At 43.9% G+C, this 20,065-nt stretch overlaps 4 protein-coding genes across 4 annotated transcripts; all 4 read left to right on the top strand.

Moving 5' to 3' along the window:
• Positions 1-2,743: 2,743 nt before the first annotated feature.
• Positions 2,744-4,948, top strand: SERLADRAFT_454433 (uncharacterized protein; the record flags this gene model as incomplete). The annotated part of the gene is made up of 9 exons (XM_007311964.1): positions 2,744-3,022; positions 3,081-3,157; positions 3,215-3,235; positions 3,292-3,435; positions 3,502-3,824; positions 3,876-4,346; positions 4,410-4,487; positions 4,548-4,718; positions 4,766-4,948. The coding sequence occupies 4 exons, from the start codon at positions 4,283-4,285 to the stop codon at positions 4,930-4,932; spliced, it is 480 nt and encodes a 159-aa protein (XP_007312026.1).
• On the top strand, positions 4,905-6,229 carry SERLADRAFT_454430 (uncharacterized protein; the record flags this gene model as incomplete). Its single annotated transcript, XM_007311963.1, has 6 exons — positions 4,905-5,031; positions 5,101-5,414; positions 5,476-5,490; positions 5,547-5,681; positions 5,740-5,999; positions 6,130-6,229. 4 exons carry the CDS (start codon positions 5,138-5,140, stop codon positions 5,928-5,930), a joined length of 618 nt encoding a protein of 205 aa, XP_007312025.1.
• Positions 6,230-8,945: 2,716 nt separating this feature from the next.
• On the top strand, positions 8,946-11,216 carry SERLADRAFT_404450 (uncharacterized protein; the record flags this gene model as incomplete). Its single annotated transcript, XM_007311962.1, has 10 exons — positions 8,946-8,986; positions 9,041-9,081; positions 9,137-9,155; positions 9,247-9,262; positions 9,341-9,371; positions 9,401-9,446; positions 9,502-9,604; positions 9,678-9,721; positions 10,484-10,942; positions 10,997-11,216. 10 exons carry the CDS (start codon positions 8,946-8,948, stop codon positions 11,214-11,216), a joined length of 1,020 nt encoding a protein of 339 aa, XP_007312024.1.
• A 1,403-nt stretch (positions 11,217-12,619) lies between these two features.
• SERLADRAFT_404449 (uncharacterized protein) lies at positions 12,620-13,521 on the top strand (the record flags this gene model as incomplete). Its single annotated transcript, XM_007311961.1, has 3 exons — positions 12,620-12,835; positions 12,884-13,144; positions 13,207-13,521. 3 exons carry the CDS (start codon positions 12,620-12,622, stop codon positions 13,519-13,521), a joined length of 792 nt encoding a protein of 263 aa, XP_007312023.1.
• Between the last annotated feature and the right edge of the window lie 6,544 nt (positions 13,522-20,065).

Below are 20,065 nucleotides of genomic sequence, written 5' to 3'. Positions count from 1 at the left end.
TGGATACGTATCGTGGATACCCACAGACATTTGGAAAGTAGCTTTTGGGTCAAGTCCGTGACCACTACGCGTGTGAATTACAATCTTACACTCAGACCATTACTGCTACAGGTAACTTGGCTCACTGGCGCTCACTCCTAGGAGACAATTTCTTTGTATAGGCGCGCGATGGATTAATCAAAATAATATTCACTCACCTTTGCTCACTGGCACCAGCGCTCATTGGCACTGATGGGAAATGCGGCCTTGTACTTAACTACCACCTCCACGGTCCATTTGACTCCCAACAAATACTGTAGGACTGGATTTACGGACCCCTAGAAGCAATAAAGATATCACGTTGTTTGAACACTGCCATCGACGAGTTTCTACAATCCGAGGATGGTCATTGCACCCGGCTGCTTCGCGCGTTCAGTTTGCGTCGAGGGCTGAGGGAATTAGAGTCACGACTTCAAATATAATACAAGGCCAACAGATATACGCTAGAGACGGCCTGTCAATGCTGTACAGCGCAGACTTGTCTCTACATACGATTAAAAAATGCCAGGAAGCCGGTCTTCCACGATCAGAGCAAGTGAAATTTTTCGCCCGTTATAATTTGTGAGTTGCTTGCGTTCATTATCTGTCGTTCGTTACGAATCCTGGCATAGATACCAGAGGCAGCAAAGAGAGTTTGTTGAACAGAAACCTTATTTCCAAGCCTATCGTCCAGCTGCGAAAGTTATCTACTGCCATTTCCAGAACTGTCGCCGTCTATACGAAAACATAATGGTACATATGCTATCTCGAAAAGACTGTAAGAAGGCTAGAACATCTAAAGGTCGACTGGAAGAAACTCAATATATTCTAAATTTCATTATACCTACGCTCGTTAAATATAAAGAAGCTCAAATGGGTCTTCCGCAATCAGAGGGACGCAAGTGTCTCGAACGTTTCGACCAGTGAATGCTCTCTCGATTTGATCTAGCATCCCTTAGAATAATTATGATTCCTGGTGCAGATTTAAAAAGGACCAAAAACGGCTCTCAACAGAGACACGCCTTGTCGACAACTGTCGTTCGGTTACAGAGAATATCGTGCGTCACCTCGAAAATTATCGAGATCTATACCAAAGCATACAAGTATGTATGCTCTTCTAAGGAAAACAAGGAGACTAATAGATCTCAATAGATTCCTGCTGCGACACCTACGGCGAAACCATCCCTAGGCTCTCCTGATGGTTCGGGTTCGTATATTATCTCATGTCGGGTTAGGCAGCTCAGTTCATCAATCACTCGTTCACTCTAGTGCCGCAATCCACCACGAAAAATGTCCCTCCCACGCCTTCACGAAATCAGACTCGCAGCTCTTCCTCCATCACGAGCAGCAAGCCCACAAGCCCTGCTCCATATAGCCCCCCGAAGGCTAACGTTGCATTAGGCAACAGTTCAAACCCTCGCTTGTCCTCAGGAGGACAACAGTTCTCTACCATGAATCAAAAGGGTGGGACCATAGCTCGTTTATAGCATTTGCATTGCTGACTACCGTCATGTAGGACGGAACTTACCTCTGAACAACCCACATGCAAATTCACCTTCCGTAACGCCTGCCTGTAGTCAACGTGCTGGATCACACGCATCTCCAACAGGAAGCGAAGCGTCACCACACGCTGGCACATCCCCTGGAGTATCAGCATAGGACATTATCATGTCAAATAAACCACCTACCTTGAATTCTTACACTAAGGATGGAATCACTTGTAACGTCAGGACATATACGCAGGCTGTTATCTCAATGGGATCTCTGATGGAGATGCCAACCGTTCACGTTGGAGGCCATCATAATACCGGTGCAGGTAAGCTAGTAACAATTATGTCTCGTTTTCAGAGCTCATGTCCATATACAGTTAAACAATATAATCTCAATGCTCAATAGGCCAATGTTGTCATTGCAGAATATTTCTATTCATACTGCCACTAGCTTGTATGAAGCAGTGGTGTGCCAAACCTCAGCTCTATAAACTTACAAGTCATGATCAATACTTCTATCTCTTATCACTGCGTCATAATTGCGAGCGACATGTATTCTATCTTGTACCATTCTGTATTCTAAATCATCCTTTATTTTTTCCGTCATGGCAAGTCAACAATGGATTCGGGTTCGAAACCACAGAGACTGAGACATGGCATGGCTTGAAGATGAGTCGGACGCGGGTTAGATTATGATTATGGAATTTATATCATTGTTGTCATCGTGGCCTCTGCTTCGACTAATGTCTAGTGGTTACACGCCCCAAAAACGTTCACTCGGAATAGAAACTCAACTTGCTCCGAGTCAGTCCCACGGAAAAAGGCAACACCATTTGAAGCACATCGGCTCGGTTGCTCGTAAAATGTTGGGCCCGCCATGGATTGTCTCCCAGTCGAACGACGCACTGCGCAAAGTGCTTCAGGCAGTAGAAATCGAGCCGTGTTTTGTGGACCAAGCTGGACTGGATTCTTGGGGCTAGCGAGGATGGGAAGATGGCCATGTTATGACTCACCATAGTGTTACTAGTGCTACTAATACTTGCTGGGGCTTTCCAAGCTTGATAACGATTGAACCAAGGATAGTCAAGTGCACATTCTTTCCAGGACTAATCGATTTTTGTAACTGCCTTTTAACACTCAGCGGCCAAGGTCACGTAAAGTGGGGCACCGCTTCTTACTAAAGGCTGCTGCCCAACCAGGGCACAGTCCAGCGTGCAACGTTCGTATTGGTTCTGGCGCTTGTCTTGTCTTTCCTCTTTCTGTCTCCTGGGATGGTCTTCTATTACTAGCTTAGCCATGTTGGTATATCTAACTTGGACAGCCAATCAAGCATTAATGGCTGCCCAGCCAACATCGACGATATCATACCTCCTTACAACCCGAATTACCACCCATGAGTCTCAAACAATCAAATCAACCCCGATGGGAGGACTTGCCCCGTCTTTGCAAGTGTGCAACGGGCGATGATGTCGAACTCTGGCTGGACCAGCTTGTAGGAGACTTGAAACGTGCAGGTATCTCTTGTGAATATTGGTCGAATATTGCCATCCAACTATTGGATGAGGATCTCAGGGTACCGGTGCGGGATAAGCTCGAAACGATAGAGAAAGGTGGTTGGAGCTGGGAAACCTTCAGCCGATATGTGAGACGTATGTGCTCACTTCAATGTCTTTATCTCGACTATAACTCTACTTTTGCATCTACAGAAGAAGTCAATGTACACTGCAGTGAGCGCGGTTTACATGGTCTGTGATTGTCCGTATGTACTGAAGAGGTAATGTAGAACCGACAATGTTTCAGAATTTCTGTAGCAATCATCCGGCGCTTACTATGGTTGCCGGTGCAAGTCTTGTATCAGTAGGATGTGCGCTTGCTCTCCCAGCAATGGCAGGTGTAGTGGGCCTGGGTGCAGTGGGTTCAGCTGGAGGTTCGTCCACAACTGCACTTGCTTCTTGTATTGCGGTTGTCTAAAATTCCTTGTTCATGATCACAGTTGTACTTTCTGGAATGCAATCACTTGCGGGCGTAGTAGCAGTGACAAGTGGGACAGCAATGGTCAAGAAAACAGTCGACGGGTTGGAGGATAAGTAGGCTTCCAGACAACTTTATTCTGACATCTCAGTGGTGCGCTTGTCTGCCTTTTATCCCTGAACCACCATTCTTTGTTATCCCTTTCCATATTGTAACCTTGTAGCTGAAGGACAACTATACCAACTGTAACGTTGAAATACTATCCAATCCTATAACGACTTGATTCATGGTTCATGCATTAGTCAGCTGTGCCCCTCGCTTTCATGAACCCATTTAGTCGATAAGGTGAATGTTTTGTCCTGTAAAAGTCTGTGGAATGTGCTGAAAAGGTGACAGATATTTCGTTACGTATCAGACGAGTCTCAAGGCGCTCGAGAAGGTTTGATCAAACTGAGCGGGTTTCGACGTCCTTGTAAAGTAAAAGGGCTGCTTTGCAAATATACGGCAGTGTTCGGATCCAACCAAGTCGCCTTGTGGGAACTGCTGCAACTTGCTCTAGTACAAGTCACAAAGCATCTCAATTCTACACTTTTCTGCGCATGTTTGATCTAAAGAACATTTTGAGGAGGCTGCAGTCGTGGAAACACGAGCCGGCGTTTGCTCAAATCACAGATCCTGATAAATGGGTGTATAAGCTTGCGCCTTTAGGAAAGGCAGCGGAAGGCGAGCTTCTCATCTCAACCGTGATTCAGAGATTACCCTGATGGATATTCTTAGGTTTCCAGGCCCCTACATCCAGTGAGATGGGGACGCTCAGCGAACATTACAGTTGCATGTATAAGATTGCCCCGCTTGAAGCGATGAAAAGTGAGCTTCCCATTCTAAACACAATAAATTTTTTATTTCACGATCTTATCAGGATGTCCTCAGGCTTCCAGGTCCTTACATTCAGTGAGATTGGGACGTTCAACAAGCAGTTCATCCCACTACTAGGAGAAGTGATGAAAGGTGAAATTCCATTGCAATCACGATATATTTAATTTGACGACTTTGTCTAAATACCCTCAGATATATGGGTCCCCCAGCTTTGCTATTTGAAAAAATTCCACGAGGAACGTTCGGCCTCCATGCGCTATCTTGGTATTGTTCTTATAGTAGTTGGTGTTGTACTTGTTCTCCGCAAGGTTGGTTCAGTGGCTGCAAGGGCAGCTGGTTTCAGTCACATTGGGCCTGTTGCAGGTTAGTTTATATTTCATGCCTGCTCATTGGTTCTAACAAAGGAATAGGCTCAATGGCGGCTAGGTTTCAGTCCTCTGTATATGGTGCCACTACAGGCGGGATTTTCTCTGCCATACAATCGTTTGCAATGACGGCTGTCTCAGATGCCGTCCCTGTCATTGTCGGCGGATGTATGATTGCTGCAGGCACGATACTTTTTAGAAAAAGTTGTTGAATATGTCAGCTAGTTTCTGATATTCACTTGTTCACTCGCATCGTGTCGCTGAACGCATGGATTCGAATCCTATTATTGGTGTGGGAAAGAAGCAGCTTGGTGCGAGACATCGTATCCATGTATACACGAGTATGGAACTCACGATGGCTTTCTAACTATATCGTATAGTGCCTGAAACGTGCCTAACATTTCTCAATGTTTCTTGATGCCTCTTCCTACAGCAGTCGCAAAAACGTTAGAGTCGTTGGATATCAAACCCTCTGTATACCCTAGACATTTCTGCGATGACGATATCATCGCACGTTGGCTGCATGAGGTCGTAGCAGCCTTTGAGAACGCGGGTATTTCTCATTGTTGGTGGCCCGATGCTGCCATACATCTCCTGCCAGAAGGGCAACTCAGAAGAGTAATGGAAGGCATACGGAGCGCCAGGACTGATGGTAAAAACTGGAATTGGGAGAACTTTAAAGGAGATATGAAACGTGCGGTTATCAGCACACTGATATCAGATGATCTTTCCTAACGTATTCGTTCATGCTGTAGGTGAAGCGAAGAAAAGTAAGCTCATATCTCCGCTATTGGATCATGCGTGTAACGATTGAATTCCGTTGTAGTCGCGCATGCCTCCATATTTACGCGCTTCTGCGATAACCATCCCATGCTGGCGTTGACAGCTGGAGTCAGCCTCGCGACAGCAGGGCATGCGATAGCAAACATGGGGAGATTCGGTAGCGCTAGCCCTATTGCAGGTTCGCTAGTCTCTTTGCCTCTGTATCTCATAGATGGTCAGCCTTTATGTCCGCGCAGCTGCTCTACAGTCGTCGATGTACGGGACATATGCGTATCCATGGCTTCCTGGAGCGAAAGGCCTTGCAATGACAGCCGTACCAACTGCAGCACCTGCCTTCACAAGAGGCGTGCCAGGCGTTGGCGGTGGGGTTACATTTGTGGCGAAAGCAGTTAGCCAGTATGCGAGCAGAGCAAGGAGCAAACTGTAAATGTAAGGGGAGTTTGAAACAGAGTGGAGGACTGCTTACCCTTCTGTGTTATAACTGGTGGGTCTTCATGTATGTCTTTCTCCGTGTAAACCATTGTACTTGTGATAAGGATCACTTTCGAAACGATTGTCATTGGTCTCGTAGACAAGTGGATTCGGATATGTTGTCGAGTTATGCTGACCTAAACTTACTTTGCAAGTGATCATGTGGAAGCTTATAATCAGATAAGACTTGTATAGTAAATCGTTTCATTTTTCTTGTGCAAATGGGAAATGAAACAACAACGATACAGCAGTGTTCATGGTAAACAGGTTGGAAAACACTGGCAGCAGTCAACATGAATTTGGCGGACACTCGGACCAGAACGCAATAGTTGCACAGCCACATGTGGGCGGCAATTACATAATATTTGGATGATCAAAATTCCGAGTCTTAGAATGCAACTCAGTATCAGTACTCAGTCACGGTACTAGCAGGGCGACCCCCACATCATGCTTTCCTACACAATTCTGAGATGGGCGTTAAACTATGTGAGCTGCTGTTTTTGCTGAAATCCCTTGAACGTGATCAGTTCGAGTGAAACTCATTAGGGTCATAGATGTAGATAACTGCAAGAGGTTGACATCTTGAAATCGATGTGAAGCAGTACCGCATTTTGGTTGGGGTGAGGCTCTGCTGAGACATCTTAGCGGCGTATGTTGCTGTAGCTTAATGTGCAGTTCATCTTGACTGCCGTTGTATTCCTGGTACCGTAGGTTACCAGGTCTCAGAACCAGCTATTGACACTACTTTTGGCCCCGGTGAGTCGTACCGACCATCCGCACTTGGCACGTGAGCGCCATCTCTTTTCACCGAACTGCCACAGACATAGTACCACAGACACACATCTTTTTGTGCAGGAACAGTATGTGCTTCTCAACACCCCATACTTCCCTTGCTTCCAATTAACACCAATGAACTTGAATGAAAATGAGTTGTCTCGAGAACACATAACCAATGCAATCAATGTAACAACCAAGAGTTTGTTACTCCGGCGCACAACTCAGACAAGCTATAGAGATAATGATGAGGGAGTGGTTACCCTTAAGCTTCAACAAGTTAGTTGTGAGGATACAACAGGAGGACTCGCTGAGGAGTCTCCTTGATCTATTGGGGTATATATACTACTACAGGTTTGTTTGTACATATGTACTATAGAGTTGATTAAGGCAGTGGCTGATGATGTCAAGGGCACAGCCCGTGTGACCAGCTCCTGCGTGAGATACTTGTAGCTAAAATAAGAAGGAAAGTAGTGCAGTGCGAGAAGGTAGAGTTTGAACAAAATGGAAAGTGCCGCATGGCACAATGTGTGAAAACTACAGTATAAAGTTAAAGAGGAGAATGAAATTCAAAGGTCCGAAAATTGTGTATCGTAACAATCAAACCATTTGTCTTGCAGTGCCCCTTTGACGATTCGAGTGTCATGTTGCATTTTGAAGAAGGGTGTTGGCAAGGTCCTGTAGAAATCCTTGGTCGGTTTTTTGATCGAACCAATGACAATAACCATGCCTACTTTGAGCTGTATGGTGTACATTACTTCAAAACTTGTAATTTAAATATCATCATTATTCCAAATGTCTCGCACCTCAAGCTTTCGTACCACATTCTTACCATATAATATAAACAAATGATGGTATAATTTTTGCCACGGGGCCAGGAGTGCCCGGAGGGCAATGTTATTGGAAATACAAACAGAACTATCAGGCTGTAATCCAAGAGTTGCACAATATCTTGGTTATCATCTTCCCAGTTCTCATTCGGAGGGGCCATGAAGCTACCCAATAAATGGCTTTATAGCTTTGTAACAAAGTCGCTTGTAGATGCTGGTGAAAAGTAGCCCTGAACTCCAACTTGTCTGACCATGTTTTTGCGGACCGTAATATTGGACCCCCTAGGTATGTGAGGAAGTTCCCTACCTGTACTAGAATATTTCCAGCAGTACAGGAATATGCATCATTTGACTCAAGCTACATTCAAGGGCCTCGTGAATGTACATACGCCCAGCGGATCATCAATAATCCTCTTGGTCGCCGGCCCTGCTTGCTGTGCCCACATAATTGCATCATGTTGAGCATCTCTACATCATTAGCCTATCAGAAAAGTACGTCTTAGTGGGGCGCCGAGTCAGAGAGAAATATCACTTTTTTGGGCACCTTGAAATTTTCAATCTGTTATCAATTAGACAGCATCTTCAACACTTCAATGTCTTATAAGGCCTATATCATGGTGAGAGACTCCTTTGTACCCTTTACTCTCTGATGATTGAGGTTTCTGGACATGAGTCACTTCGTTCACAATTCAGTTCCACCACTCTTGATTGGGAACTTCATAGCAACCTATCTCTGTGGTGTACTCACTCTCCAGGTGTGCAATTACTATCAGCGCTATCACAAGGACCGCGTCTGGTTTAAAGTTTTTGTGGGTGGTATTATATGTCAAATTACCATCTTCTAATGTTTCTGTTGTTACACCATCTCAAGGTTGCTTTCATATGGTGCGTTTTGGTGAAGCAGGCTGTATACACTATCAGTGACTGGACATAGGCTTCAAGGGACGGGATTTGCTGTTTCAGTTTTCTACACCATCTACGTATTAACTATCACTCAATTTGGTTGGCAATTGGCTGATGATATGATCTGGATACCCCCTTTGTTGGGGTGCTCTATCCTGTTCAGTAATATTTTGACATCGTCTGTTCAGGTAACATTTTATGGCGATCCTTGTTACCTCTATTTGAGATCATTTTACTGATATATAATAATATAGGCTTTCTTTTTGTACTGCATATACATATTGTCTTGAAAGCTTTATATCCCTATTTAATGTTGGGTCATATTGTCCTTATGGCTATCTGGGGATTTGTTTATTGCAGCAGAATTATTCAAGGGGAAGGATAATAGCTACCAATGGTAGTGGTTGATCACAAGTTCACTCAACATTGGATTCTTGGTTGACATAATCATTGCTGCCAGTCAAATGTACTGCTTGCGCCAGGCAAGAGCCTTGGCAATGAATGAGTAAGTGTAGGAATCAAGCTTCACTGAAGTGATCTGATATATCTGTTTTCTTAGTATCATCGTAGTATTGGATCAGTTGTTGGTCTGGACATTAGGTATGTTTTTATGTGCAATTGGGTATTTTCGTTGCCTGATTAATTCACTGTACAGAGATTGGTCTCATGACAAGGTGATAAATACCCATTTCTGTTGATACTGTGGCTAAGAAAAATGGACGATCTTCAAGTTTCCTCCATCTAACCGCCCTAATCCTCTTCAAGGCTATGCGAGAAAGTTGTGAGTCTAGCCTACCAACATCAAAACATGCCTACATAACATCTGAGTCCTCAGATATATGGCTTGCTTTTTATGCAGTCAAAGGCGAAGGCAGGTTGTTTTCATCAAAGTGAGCTCTTTGTCGGAATTTGCTAACAGACAGACGTGGGCAATGGTTAGTTGTTGCTAATGCTGTGATGGCATTGTAAGTAATTGTTCATCATATGGTCCACAAATCCTCTGACTCAATATCTATGTAGTTTGAATACTCGCAAGGCTCCTCAAGAGAAACATCATGAAAGGAGGGAGACTGCTGTTAATCCGCTTGGAAGTATACGTGTGGCTAATCTCAGCATTACCGGGGTAGGTCTTGTCAAGTCTGCCACTATATTGTTACCTTACCATGTAATTTGGAAGTGTTGTACCGCATAAATAGGCTAAAGCAGAGGTTTTACGGAAGACATCCCTATCCCTAGCCTTGTGAGTTGGTGTTAAAAGATAGACAAGCTGTACCGCTGATTTCTTGACTGTGCAATGATGGGAGTTTTGTTGCAGCAAATGCAGACTACTAGGGGTGCATTTGGACCCATCAAAGACTCATCATTATACATCAGTTGAGATACCCACTATGAATTGCAGGAAATACAATCTTAGAGGGGTTCAGAGTTGTTAGATTTAGATAGATATTTATTTTATTCCACTGCATTGCGAGCTTATTTTATTCATCACACTGAACAAAACTCCCAAATTGAGTGAGGTTGGTGTCCAAGGGATGTTCAATTGTGAAAAAATTGAAACTACTAGGCAATGCTGTGGGTATATTTGTTTGCAGGTTAAACAAAATTAGGGCTGGAGAACTTTAGATACAAGGGCTAAATTGAGTACAAGGACTAGAATATATGCGAAGTAAATAAATTATATGAACTTGTTGGTGTGTGCAAATGAAACAAAAATGAGGATGAAGAAAAGTACATGCAGAGAGCTGAATTAGATGCAAAGGCTGGAATAAGTGCGAAGCAAATAATTCCATGGACATGTTTTTGCGTGGTGAGGAAACAAATAAGAGGGCGGGCGAATGACCAAAGGTTAAATTTGGATGCAAAAATCAGATTGAGTACGAAGGCTAAACTGTGTGTGCGATGATGGGGTAATTGTGGTCATCATTGCAAATCCTGTGTGCCAGCCAATGGTGGAAAGCCTCCTTGGTGCAAATGAATCCTGAGGCTTCATTCCAGTACCCAGCGCTAAAGGCCACGGAGAAACCAATCTTGGCAACAACCTTCTCAGCAAAAGCACAAAGAGACACGTCCTCTGGCAGCTTGAGCTTTCATATGTCATCCGTGGACAGAACCATGACCTTGACAATGATTTGGCTGTCCTTGGGCGCCCACTTGGAGGTTCTGGTAACCTCGTAGGTGGGGGGACTTTCGTCACCAAATTCTATATTGGCGCTGGTGACTGGAAGGTTGGTGATATATCTGAGGAAATGTGCTGTGGAGTTGATGAGAATTGCCCCTGCGCAACGATGGCTACGTTTGAAAATGTCATCCTGCATGCGGGCCGTCTCTTGAATTACCTCTTCCGCTCTTTCTTGGATGGAGTCCAAGATAGGACAGGGAGAGGGGTGCGGACGGAATGTGCTGATTTCCATGTAGCAGAGAATGTTGAGGGGACGTTGACAAGGAGTGTGATGAGTAACAGGTGGGTGCTCTGGAGGAGAACTGGGTAGTTGCTGCATGTGTGTGCAGTGCCCAGGGATGTCCAGGAAATCCCCAGGATGGGATGTAGTCCCAACTATGGCGCTTGTAAAGTTATAGGTGGCAACATCAGCGGTGTCATTGGGGTGATCCCCAGATACCTCAATGACAGCAATATCGGGAATATTTGGATTATTATTTATGGGGATATTATCAGTCGAGCTGGTACTATACACAGATACATCATCAGGCTCCTTGCTTTCAAGGACAATGGATAGCCGAGGATGTGGGATATCTGGACAGACCTGGATGGTTAAGTTAGAAACAAATGGGAAAGCTGGAAATACGGGATGCAAACTCCGTTGTTCTTTGGGATGTCTAATCCAAGATCTTGCACAATGTGGATAGAACCACGGGATAAGGGTCAATCGCCCTGGAGGTTTGACATCATATTGGAGGAGCAAGGGAAAACAGGATTGATGTAGCAAAGGGAACCAGGTTTGCAAACCAAGGATCTACAGAGATGTTCGTCGAGTAAAGTAGCTGGGGCCTTGTGGGAGTAGCCGGTGTTTGAAGGAGGGTAGGAGTGTCGGAAGACCTTGAGGAGATACTTGCTGTCTTGCTGTTGACCAGGGCAGGAAGGATAAGGGGTTGTAAAGATGGCTTGGATTCAGCTTTGCGCCGACGAGCGTGATAGATATATCCAGCAATCAAGAAGCCAAAGACAACAGCCATGACACAAGGAGCCAAGTAGATATGAAGCATATTTGAGCCAGAAGACGGCTGAGGTTGCGCGGTTGAGGTAGCAGAGAGAATCATAGAAGTGGATATTGGTGCCATTGCTAATGTTGAAGATTAGGTATTAAGGGACAAGATGATAGGATTTATGAAAGTCCTTGCAGAAGAGGCTGACTGAATTTTTGTCCATAAACTGAGACACATTTTATTGTAGTTCAGACTGAGAAACAGAGCCAGCCGCTTATCAGCCTTTCAAAAAGGCTATTTGAGCCATCCAATAATTGAGGAATGAATGTCAGCCATTTAGATTGAGACCGCCAAAATGGAAAGTTCTGAACAGTTGCTAAATTGGCGTATCAGGCATCTTTTGGCGCAGTGCAATGACATCTCCTGTACTTGCAGTCGAGGAACAGACAAAATAGATTATGGATGAGCTGAAGAAAGTGCCTGGAATGATAAATGCAAGACTTGAGAAGTGCAGATACCCTACATAGTCATCAAGCACTGAAATGCGGTCTGCATGATGTGTAGCAACTTTCCTTTCGAACAAGCGGTGTGCCTTCAGTGTGACTTCTCCTACGAGTCTCCTCCACAGGTGTGCAGAGATGGAGCTCGAGGGTCGAGAGGATATTTTGACGGGGTTTTCTGCTGAAACATAAGGGAGACGGTGAGAGTTGTGGATGAGTTGTTCTTTTTTGGAGTTCAAAATTACTGGGCTGCTCTTTGCATTCAATTCACAGAATCACTACAGGGGTGGTCAATACTCGCATGATTCCTTGTCCTACTGCTCAGTGCTTGTTGATTTTTGCAACATATGAAGAAGTACTAGCTCATCTCAATGATCCCTATCAAACTTGCATCGCGGTCATGGAGGAGAGTCGGGAACAAATGCAGGTAGAAAGCGATGAAGAGGGGCACCAACAGACCCCGCAGACACCTCCCCATGGACCAGTGTTCCAGTATCACCCTAACTCTGGTTATGAATATGGAAGAGGACCAAACCTGTTTCAACAAATGGATTCTGATGAAGATCGTTTTGCAAGATCGAAGAATACAGCATTTCTGGCCTTTTTCTTCGAGAGAGGAATGGGAGCTTGCTGAATTTCTGAATGAAAATCTCAATCAGACGCAGTTGGATGCCTTCCTAAAACTGAAATGGGTATTGCAATGCTTTGTTACCTATTACATATATTTATCATGTTTGCAGACATGTAAACAAACATTGCTGTTCAGTTCTGCACACCAACTATCAAGCTTTATGGACTTTCTGCCCAGCGGCCCAAAGTGGAAAATGCAGACTCTTGTCGTTGTTGGCTATCTTACTATGGCACCGATCAGGCTGTTCTTTAGAGATGGCCTGGAGGTGGCAAATAGTATCTTTTCAAATCCTATTTTTGCTAACCAGGCCCTGGAGGAACATTGTGTATATAGTGAATTCATGACTGCAGACTACGCTTGGGAACTTCAGGTAGGTGATATCTTCAGGACTGGTTGCTTTATATATATATATATATATTGAAGAGTGTGTAGGATCAGTATCCGGTAGGCGCTACTGTGATGGGGATTATAGCGGGTTCAGACAAGACGGCCGCAACCAGAAGAACAGCTGGAATGCAGATGCACCCAATATTCCTTAGTCTCGCCAACATCAACTCTGAGGTGCACATGAAGGCAACTTCCCATGCATGGATGTGTACAGCATTCATGCCCATTGTGACCTTCAACAATGTTCACCCAGAGTTCCATGCTGTTCTTGATGCACAGCTTTGGCACCGTTGCATGGACATGGTCATAAGCGTGTGGCAAAATGTGGGCAGATTATGTCAGACCCTCATGGTATCTTGAGGGTTACACTTACGCCTCTGGTTGCTTGGGTAGCAGACCTTCCTGAACAACAAATGATAGCTTGCACCTCAAAAAGTGTCTCTCCCATTTCCCTCGCTACAGTTGATGATTTCGGCGACTTTCCACATCCTCCCCACACTGGCCGCCATACTGTCAGTCTGTACAAACAACTCCATGAAAGGATTGATCCTTGGGATCTTGCTGTATATCTCCCTGCAGCTAAGGATGTGGGTCTCAGTGGCACAAATTCACCATTTTGGTATGACTGGCATCTTGCTGATCCTGCAAAATTCTTGGTGCCAGAAAATTTCCATACTGGCCATAAATTCTTCTTTGATCACCCGCTGGTTTGGTGCCAAGAAGTGGTTGGAAAGGAGGAACTGGATGCCTGATACATGAGTATGCACTCACATGTTGGTGTCCAACATTTTAGGAATGGAATCTCCCATATGAAGCAGATGACAGGTCAAGAACATCAGGAAATTTAGTGTACCAGTGTGTGTGCGCTATAGCTGGGTCCTGTCCTGCTGGGTTTGTTCGTGCCGTTCATGCCATTGTAGATTTCCTTTATCAGGCACAGGCTCCTGTTCATATGAAGGAGTCTATCAAGGGCATGGTTGAAGCATTGAAGGAGTTTCATACGGAGAAACAGGCGCTTCTTGACACAGAGGCATGACAAGGAGTCCGCAATGTCATAGAACATATCAAAGCTCCCAAGCTAGAAATTCTTCAGCACTTTGCAGAGTCAATCAAGCAAATGGGGACTCTGAGCCAGTACTCTGCAGACATTATTGGGTGGCTTCTGATAACGCACTGCAAACATGACATTACCCATACAAACCATCAAAACCTTGAAGATCAAAGTGTCCTCTCGTTGCATTTTCAGGAGACATCTTGCTTGTTAAATTGTTGCTCTATTCTACGAGACTCAAAGGCGTCACTTATCAACAATATTGTGGCAGAGGAGGATGCTATAATTGCAAAGGTTGATCCTGCAGCTGTGTGGCTGAGCCGTATATCACCAGGAAAGCAGAAGATGAAAGGACATCGTCCTATCACAAATCATTTTCTCAAAGGCTTACGCTCTGAAGACCTGTTGGTTGCTTTCCATTGGAACAAGAGTCCAAACTATACGCTTTCCATTGCCAAAGCAGCCAATGTTTATGGTCTTGAAGGCCTACATTCTGCTATAGCTGATTATCAACTCCAGTTATCCTATTCCTCCCACCGCGGTCAGCGAATGTCTGACAATAATATTCCTCTCCAATTTGAATCCGTCTGAGTCTGGCATCAATTTAAGATCCAGCTATTCCCAGTTCATCATGCCAATGTTATCATGCCGGCTCAGACTGTCCACGCTCTCATCCCTAGCCTTACCATGCCATATGGCAAATGCAACACAGCGCTAGCAAAAGACTGGCAGGATAATCCCACCGCTGGAATTATCAGTTGTGCGAATCACTATCTATCTTGTAAAACCCTTATCCCCTTTACCGAACTAACGGAGGGATGAAGGCTCAAATCAAACAAGTAGCGTTACAAGATAGCGATTGAGAATTAATCAACAACTGAGGAAAGTATGTACATGATGGTCTACTATATATATGTTTCTGAAAGTCAGCCATGAGGCGCTGACTGATGTTCTTTGTAATGGTTCTAGACTCTTGTCACGTGATGGTCACGTGATCTGATATAACTACGTATTATGTTATCCGCGCTAAAGCAGCAGCTTAACATATCTTATCTGTCATGTGATCAGATATCAAAGAAAAAGAAAAAGAAAGAAAAAAGGAAACTAGCGCTCAGACTAGCGCTTCTGGTTCAAGTCGTGACATTACCCCCTCCTTAGGACTTTCGTCCCGAAAGTAGGGGTCCATCTTTCTGTTTTCCCAATTAAACAATTGTTTTCGGACTCTAGTCGTTGTGAAGTTTTCGAAGGGTTGGAATTGTAATTGGAATTGTATCCGTCGGGGTGCACTAGGGTTGTGGTCGTGGAATGTTTTGACTTTGTCTGGTGAGTTGTTTAGATGTTGTTCGGGTTCCCACGTGCGTTCCTCTTTTGGATAATTCTTCCAATGTACTAAATATTCTAATTTTCCCTTTTTTAGACGTGAGTCTAGAACTTCTTCGACTTCATATTCTTCTTGTCCGTCTACTATTACCGACGGTATCGGTTTAGGTTTCTGTTGGGAAGGGAACTGTGGTTCTTTGTACGGCGTGAGTTTTATCTCGTTGAAAACCGGATGAATAGGCCGCCATGTCGGTGGTAGCGCTAATCTATAGGCTGATTCACCTATTTTTTCCAGTATTTCAAACGGACCGTGTCTCTTATCGTCCAGTTTCTTGGCTGGTCGATCTGTTGAGATATTGGTCGCTTCTACGTACACCTTATCTCCTACTCTATATTCTACTGCTTCTCTTTTCTTCTTATTGTACTGCTTCTTCATCTGTTCAGCTGCCTTTTGCAGCGATTCTTCTGCTCTCTTCCTTGTTTCTGTCATTCTCTTTACGAAATCTTCTGCATTTTCGTTCTTTACCCCCACTTTCACTACTTCCTGTGTTCTCGGATGATGTCCATGATTCAGGTAGAACGGGCTGTATCCCGTCGCAGAATGTTGTTTGTTATTGTAAGAGAATTCTGCTAGGGTAAGCCATTCTGCCCAATCATCTTGTTTATGGTTTACGAAGATTCTGAGATACTGTTCTATCTCTTGATTGATCCTCTCCGTCTGTCCATCCGTTTGTGGATGCCAAGCCGTTGATGGGTTCGCTTTTATCCGAAGAAGCGTATGTAGATCTTTCATGAATTTTGAAACGAATTGCGGTCCCCGATCTGAGATGATCTTTTCGGGTATGCCGTGGTTTCTGAATACATGATCTCTAAATAGTCGTGCCACTCCTTCTGATGTGATCTCCATTTGTGTGGGAATTACCTTGATCATTTTGGTAAATCAATCTACTACTACCATTATCATGTTATATCCATTTGATTCTGGTAGCGGTCCGATCAGATCTACTGATATGATCTGCCAAGGTTTATCCGGGACCTCGTTTGGATGAAGCGGTGCTGCTTTCTTTTTATGGTCTGTCTTAGTCCTTTGGCAGACTTCGCATCCATCTACGTATCTCGTGATATCTCTGTCCATGTAAGGCCACCAGTATTGTCGAGTGATTAGCTCCTTGGTCTTATATCTTCCTGGATGGCCTGCAATAACAGAGTCGTGGTTTCGTCGGATAATCTCTTCCCTTAACGCAGCATCTTTCGGTACATAGATCCTGCCTTTGAATACTATGCAACTGTCTTCGTCTAACCAACCATCCTCTCTCCTCTCTATCTTTCCTTTCATCTTTTTTATCAGCTCATCTACATTTCCTTTTCTCTTTGTAATCCACTTTGAAATCTCCAATTCCTTCTCTTGACTGTCTGCAATCTTTTGTCTTTGTTCTGGAGAGAGAGTCATTCTTACAAATAGTTTCTCATCCAGTAGCACGACGTCTTCATTGTCGTTTTCTCCTTTGTTATGATCTGATCGCCTCGAGAGAAGATCTGCTTTTATATGCTTCCTTCCTGGCATATGATGTATCGTGAAATGATACTGGCTCAACTCCGTCATCCACCGCGCCTGTCTCCTGTTCAACTTCTTTGGTTCTTTGAAATACAGCAGATTTTGATGATCTGTCCATATCTCAAATTCCTCTTCTGCGTCTATTAAGTAATGTCTCCATTCATTAAGTGCCGTCATGATGGCAAGAAGTTCTTTGTCATAGATCTCGTAATTGCGTTCTGTGGGGTTTAACGCTTTGGAGAGGTATGCAATTGGCTTCCAGTCATCTTTTTGTCTTTGTGATAAGACAGCACCCATAGCGAAGTCACTACTGTCTGCTTCTACTTTGTATTGACCATGTGGTACTGGGAGAGCTAACACTGGGGCTGAAGCTACACGTTGTTTTAATGTGTTAAATGCTTCTTGTTGTTCATTTCCCCAAATGAAGTCCTCTTTTCCCGTTAACTTGGTCAATGGTTTGGCTACTTCCCCGAAGCCCTCTATGAATCTTCGATAGAAATTTACAAATCCCAAGAATGCCTGTATATCCTTTTTATTTTTGCATTCTGGCCATTTGCTAATTCCTTCTACTTTTACCGGATCCATGCGAATTTCGTTCTCTGAGATGATCAGTCCCAGGTATTCCACTTCTGTCTGTTCGAAATTGCATTTCTCTGGTTTAAGATAGAGATGATTCTTTCTTAGGATTTCTAACACACGTCGCGTCGTTGCTCGGTGCATTTCTATATCCTTTGTGAATATCATGATATCATCTAGATATATGATTACTAATCCTTCATCTATCAACTCTTTGAAAAGTGTGTTCATCATCATTTGGAACATGGCGGGGGAGTTTGTCAGTCCGAAGAACATGACTAATGGTTCGAATAATCCCCGATTTGTCCTGAATGCTGCTTTATGTTCATCTCCTTCTCTCATTCAGATATTGTTATATCCCCATCTTACATCCAATTTTGTGAAGTATTTTGCTCCACTCAATTTGTCTACTAGTTCCCCGATCAACGGAAGTGGATATCTATTTTTGATGGTGATATCATTTAGCTTCCTATAATCTTGAACTGGTCTCAACTTCCCGTCTTTCTTTTTAATGAAGAAGAATGGTGATGCGAACAGGGACTTCGATGGTCTTATCCGTCCCGATTCTAGATTCTCTTTTAGGAACGCATCTAGCTCTTCTTGCTCTCCTCTTGCCAATGGATAGATCTTGCAATCTAGGGAGTGATCTCCCGGTATTAGTTCGATTGCGTGATCCCATTGCCTTCTTTCAGGTAACGTGTCAAACTCCTTTTTATCAAATACGTCTTTGTATTGATGAAGGTGTTTTGGCACTATCTTTTCGAATCCTCCTTCTTTTCGATCTTTGCCTGCGGCTTCTGCTAGCTTCTGTGCCATCGTGCCTTGGGCTCTGATATGGTAATATTGATCGTTGATCGTGGCATCTTCGAAATTATGGAGATTCACCTGTATCATCCTCTCGTCTTCTCTTAGTTCCTCAAAGAATATTTCCGGATCCTCCTCTGGATCAGAGATTCGGATTCTCGGTCTGCATTCTTCAGGGCATCTTTCAAAGGTCAATTTCGATTCTTTCCAGTCTATTTTAGGATTATGTTTGTTCAACCACTCATGTCCTAGAAACATTTTTCCGTTACCTAGATTGGTTACGGCAAGATGTATCTTCTCGACGTGTCCGTCGATTTCCATGAGTAGTATTACAAATTCATTGATGGCTCCGTTTTTATTAAGAGTTCCATCTGCATTATAGACTGGAATAGGTCTCGGTATCTTCCTTGTCTCATATCTTTTGTCTTTCACAAATTGGGAGTCGATGCAACTCCCCGTGCATCCACTGTCCAATAGTGCTTCGACTGTTTCTGATTGGAGAGTATCTAATGTAGTAAGCTTACATTTTACGTTCATTTGATTGCCTTGGGTGCCCCTAATGTACTTTTTTGGGGAGGCAATTTCTATGATCGCTTGTATAGCTTCTACTTTTGGTAACCGGTTGATTTCTTTTATCGTTTCCCGGGTTACTTCTCTCGTTCTCTTTTTATGTGTCCAGGCACTCAGAATCCCAATGGATCTTTCTTCCTTTTGGTCTCTTAGCCTGTCTACTACCCATTCTGGGGTCCAGACTTCTGTTCTAGGTTTTTTTAGAGGGGCTCCTGACCTCTCTTCTACAGTCTCTGCTGCGTTTTTCTCCGTAGAGCTCGCCGCATCGGGTGTGGAATCTTAGGTTCTATCGTAAATGCTGCGCTTTTTAGTGATTCGCCCGCCGTCGAAACTGCGGATGTCTTATCACTCTGCGCCGCTTTCACTCTAGTTGCATCTTTTTCGTTTCGGATTTCTTTCTTTGTCTGAGTGGAAATAGTTTTATTGTTATCCGCGCTAAAGCTGCAGCTTAACAATTCTGAGTCATATGTATCTACAGTCAAAGGAAGAAATCGATTCGAAACGTCTTTAGGCTCAGTCGGTCGATGCGGTACCGCTGGCCTCTTTAAAAACCCTCAAGGAGTTTTTCCCTTTCCTCTTTCGTCATCTTTTCTAAGAACTCTCGGACATTAAATTGTGGCTTCTTTTTTTGTGCGTCTTTGCACTCGAAGCTTCTATGTCCCTTTTCTCCGCATCGGTAGCATCGTCCCTCAGTGCGGAATTTCGCTTTATCCACCTCCATTCGTTCTCCGTTACCGGTGTAGGTATACCCGGTTCCGTCTCTTTTCTTTTCTCCTTCTTTCCTTTGCTCCGAATAGGGTTTCTTCCCAGTGTCGGAACCTTTCTTCTCCTTTTCTCTCTCTCTCCAAATATAGTCTATTCTAATAAGTTCCCTTTTCCACTCTTGGTAATCTCTGGGAATATGCCCGCCGTAGATCACCCTGTCTACTAGCGGTTTGTTCATGTTCCTCCTGAGTAGAGATATTAGGAAATCTTCGTTTATTCTATTTGTATACCCCGCCCATCTTTTCTTTTCCTCAAACCTTTCA

Source organism: Serpula lacrymans (genome assembly GCF_000218685.1).
Source record: "Serpula lacrymans var. lacrymans S7.9 unplaced genomic scaffold SERLAscaffold_1, whole genome shotgun sequence".
In the NCBI taxonomy this organism is placed as follows: Eukaryota; Fungi; Basidiomycota; class Agaricomycetes; order Boletales; family Serpulaceae; genus Serpula; species Serpula lacrymans.
The sequence above is the reverse complement of the archived record's forward strand: the minus strand, read 5'-3'. Positions and strand labels throughout refer to the sequence as shown.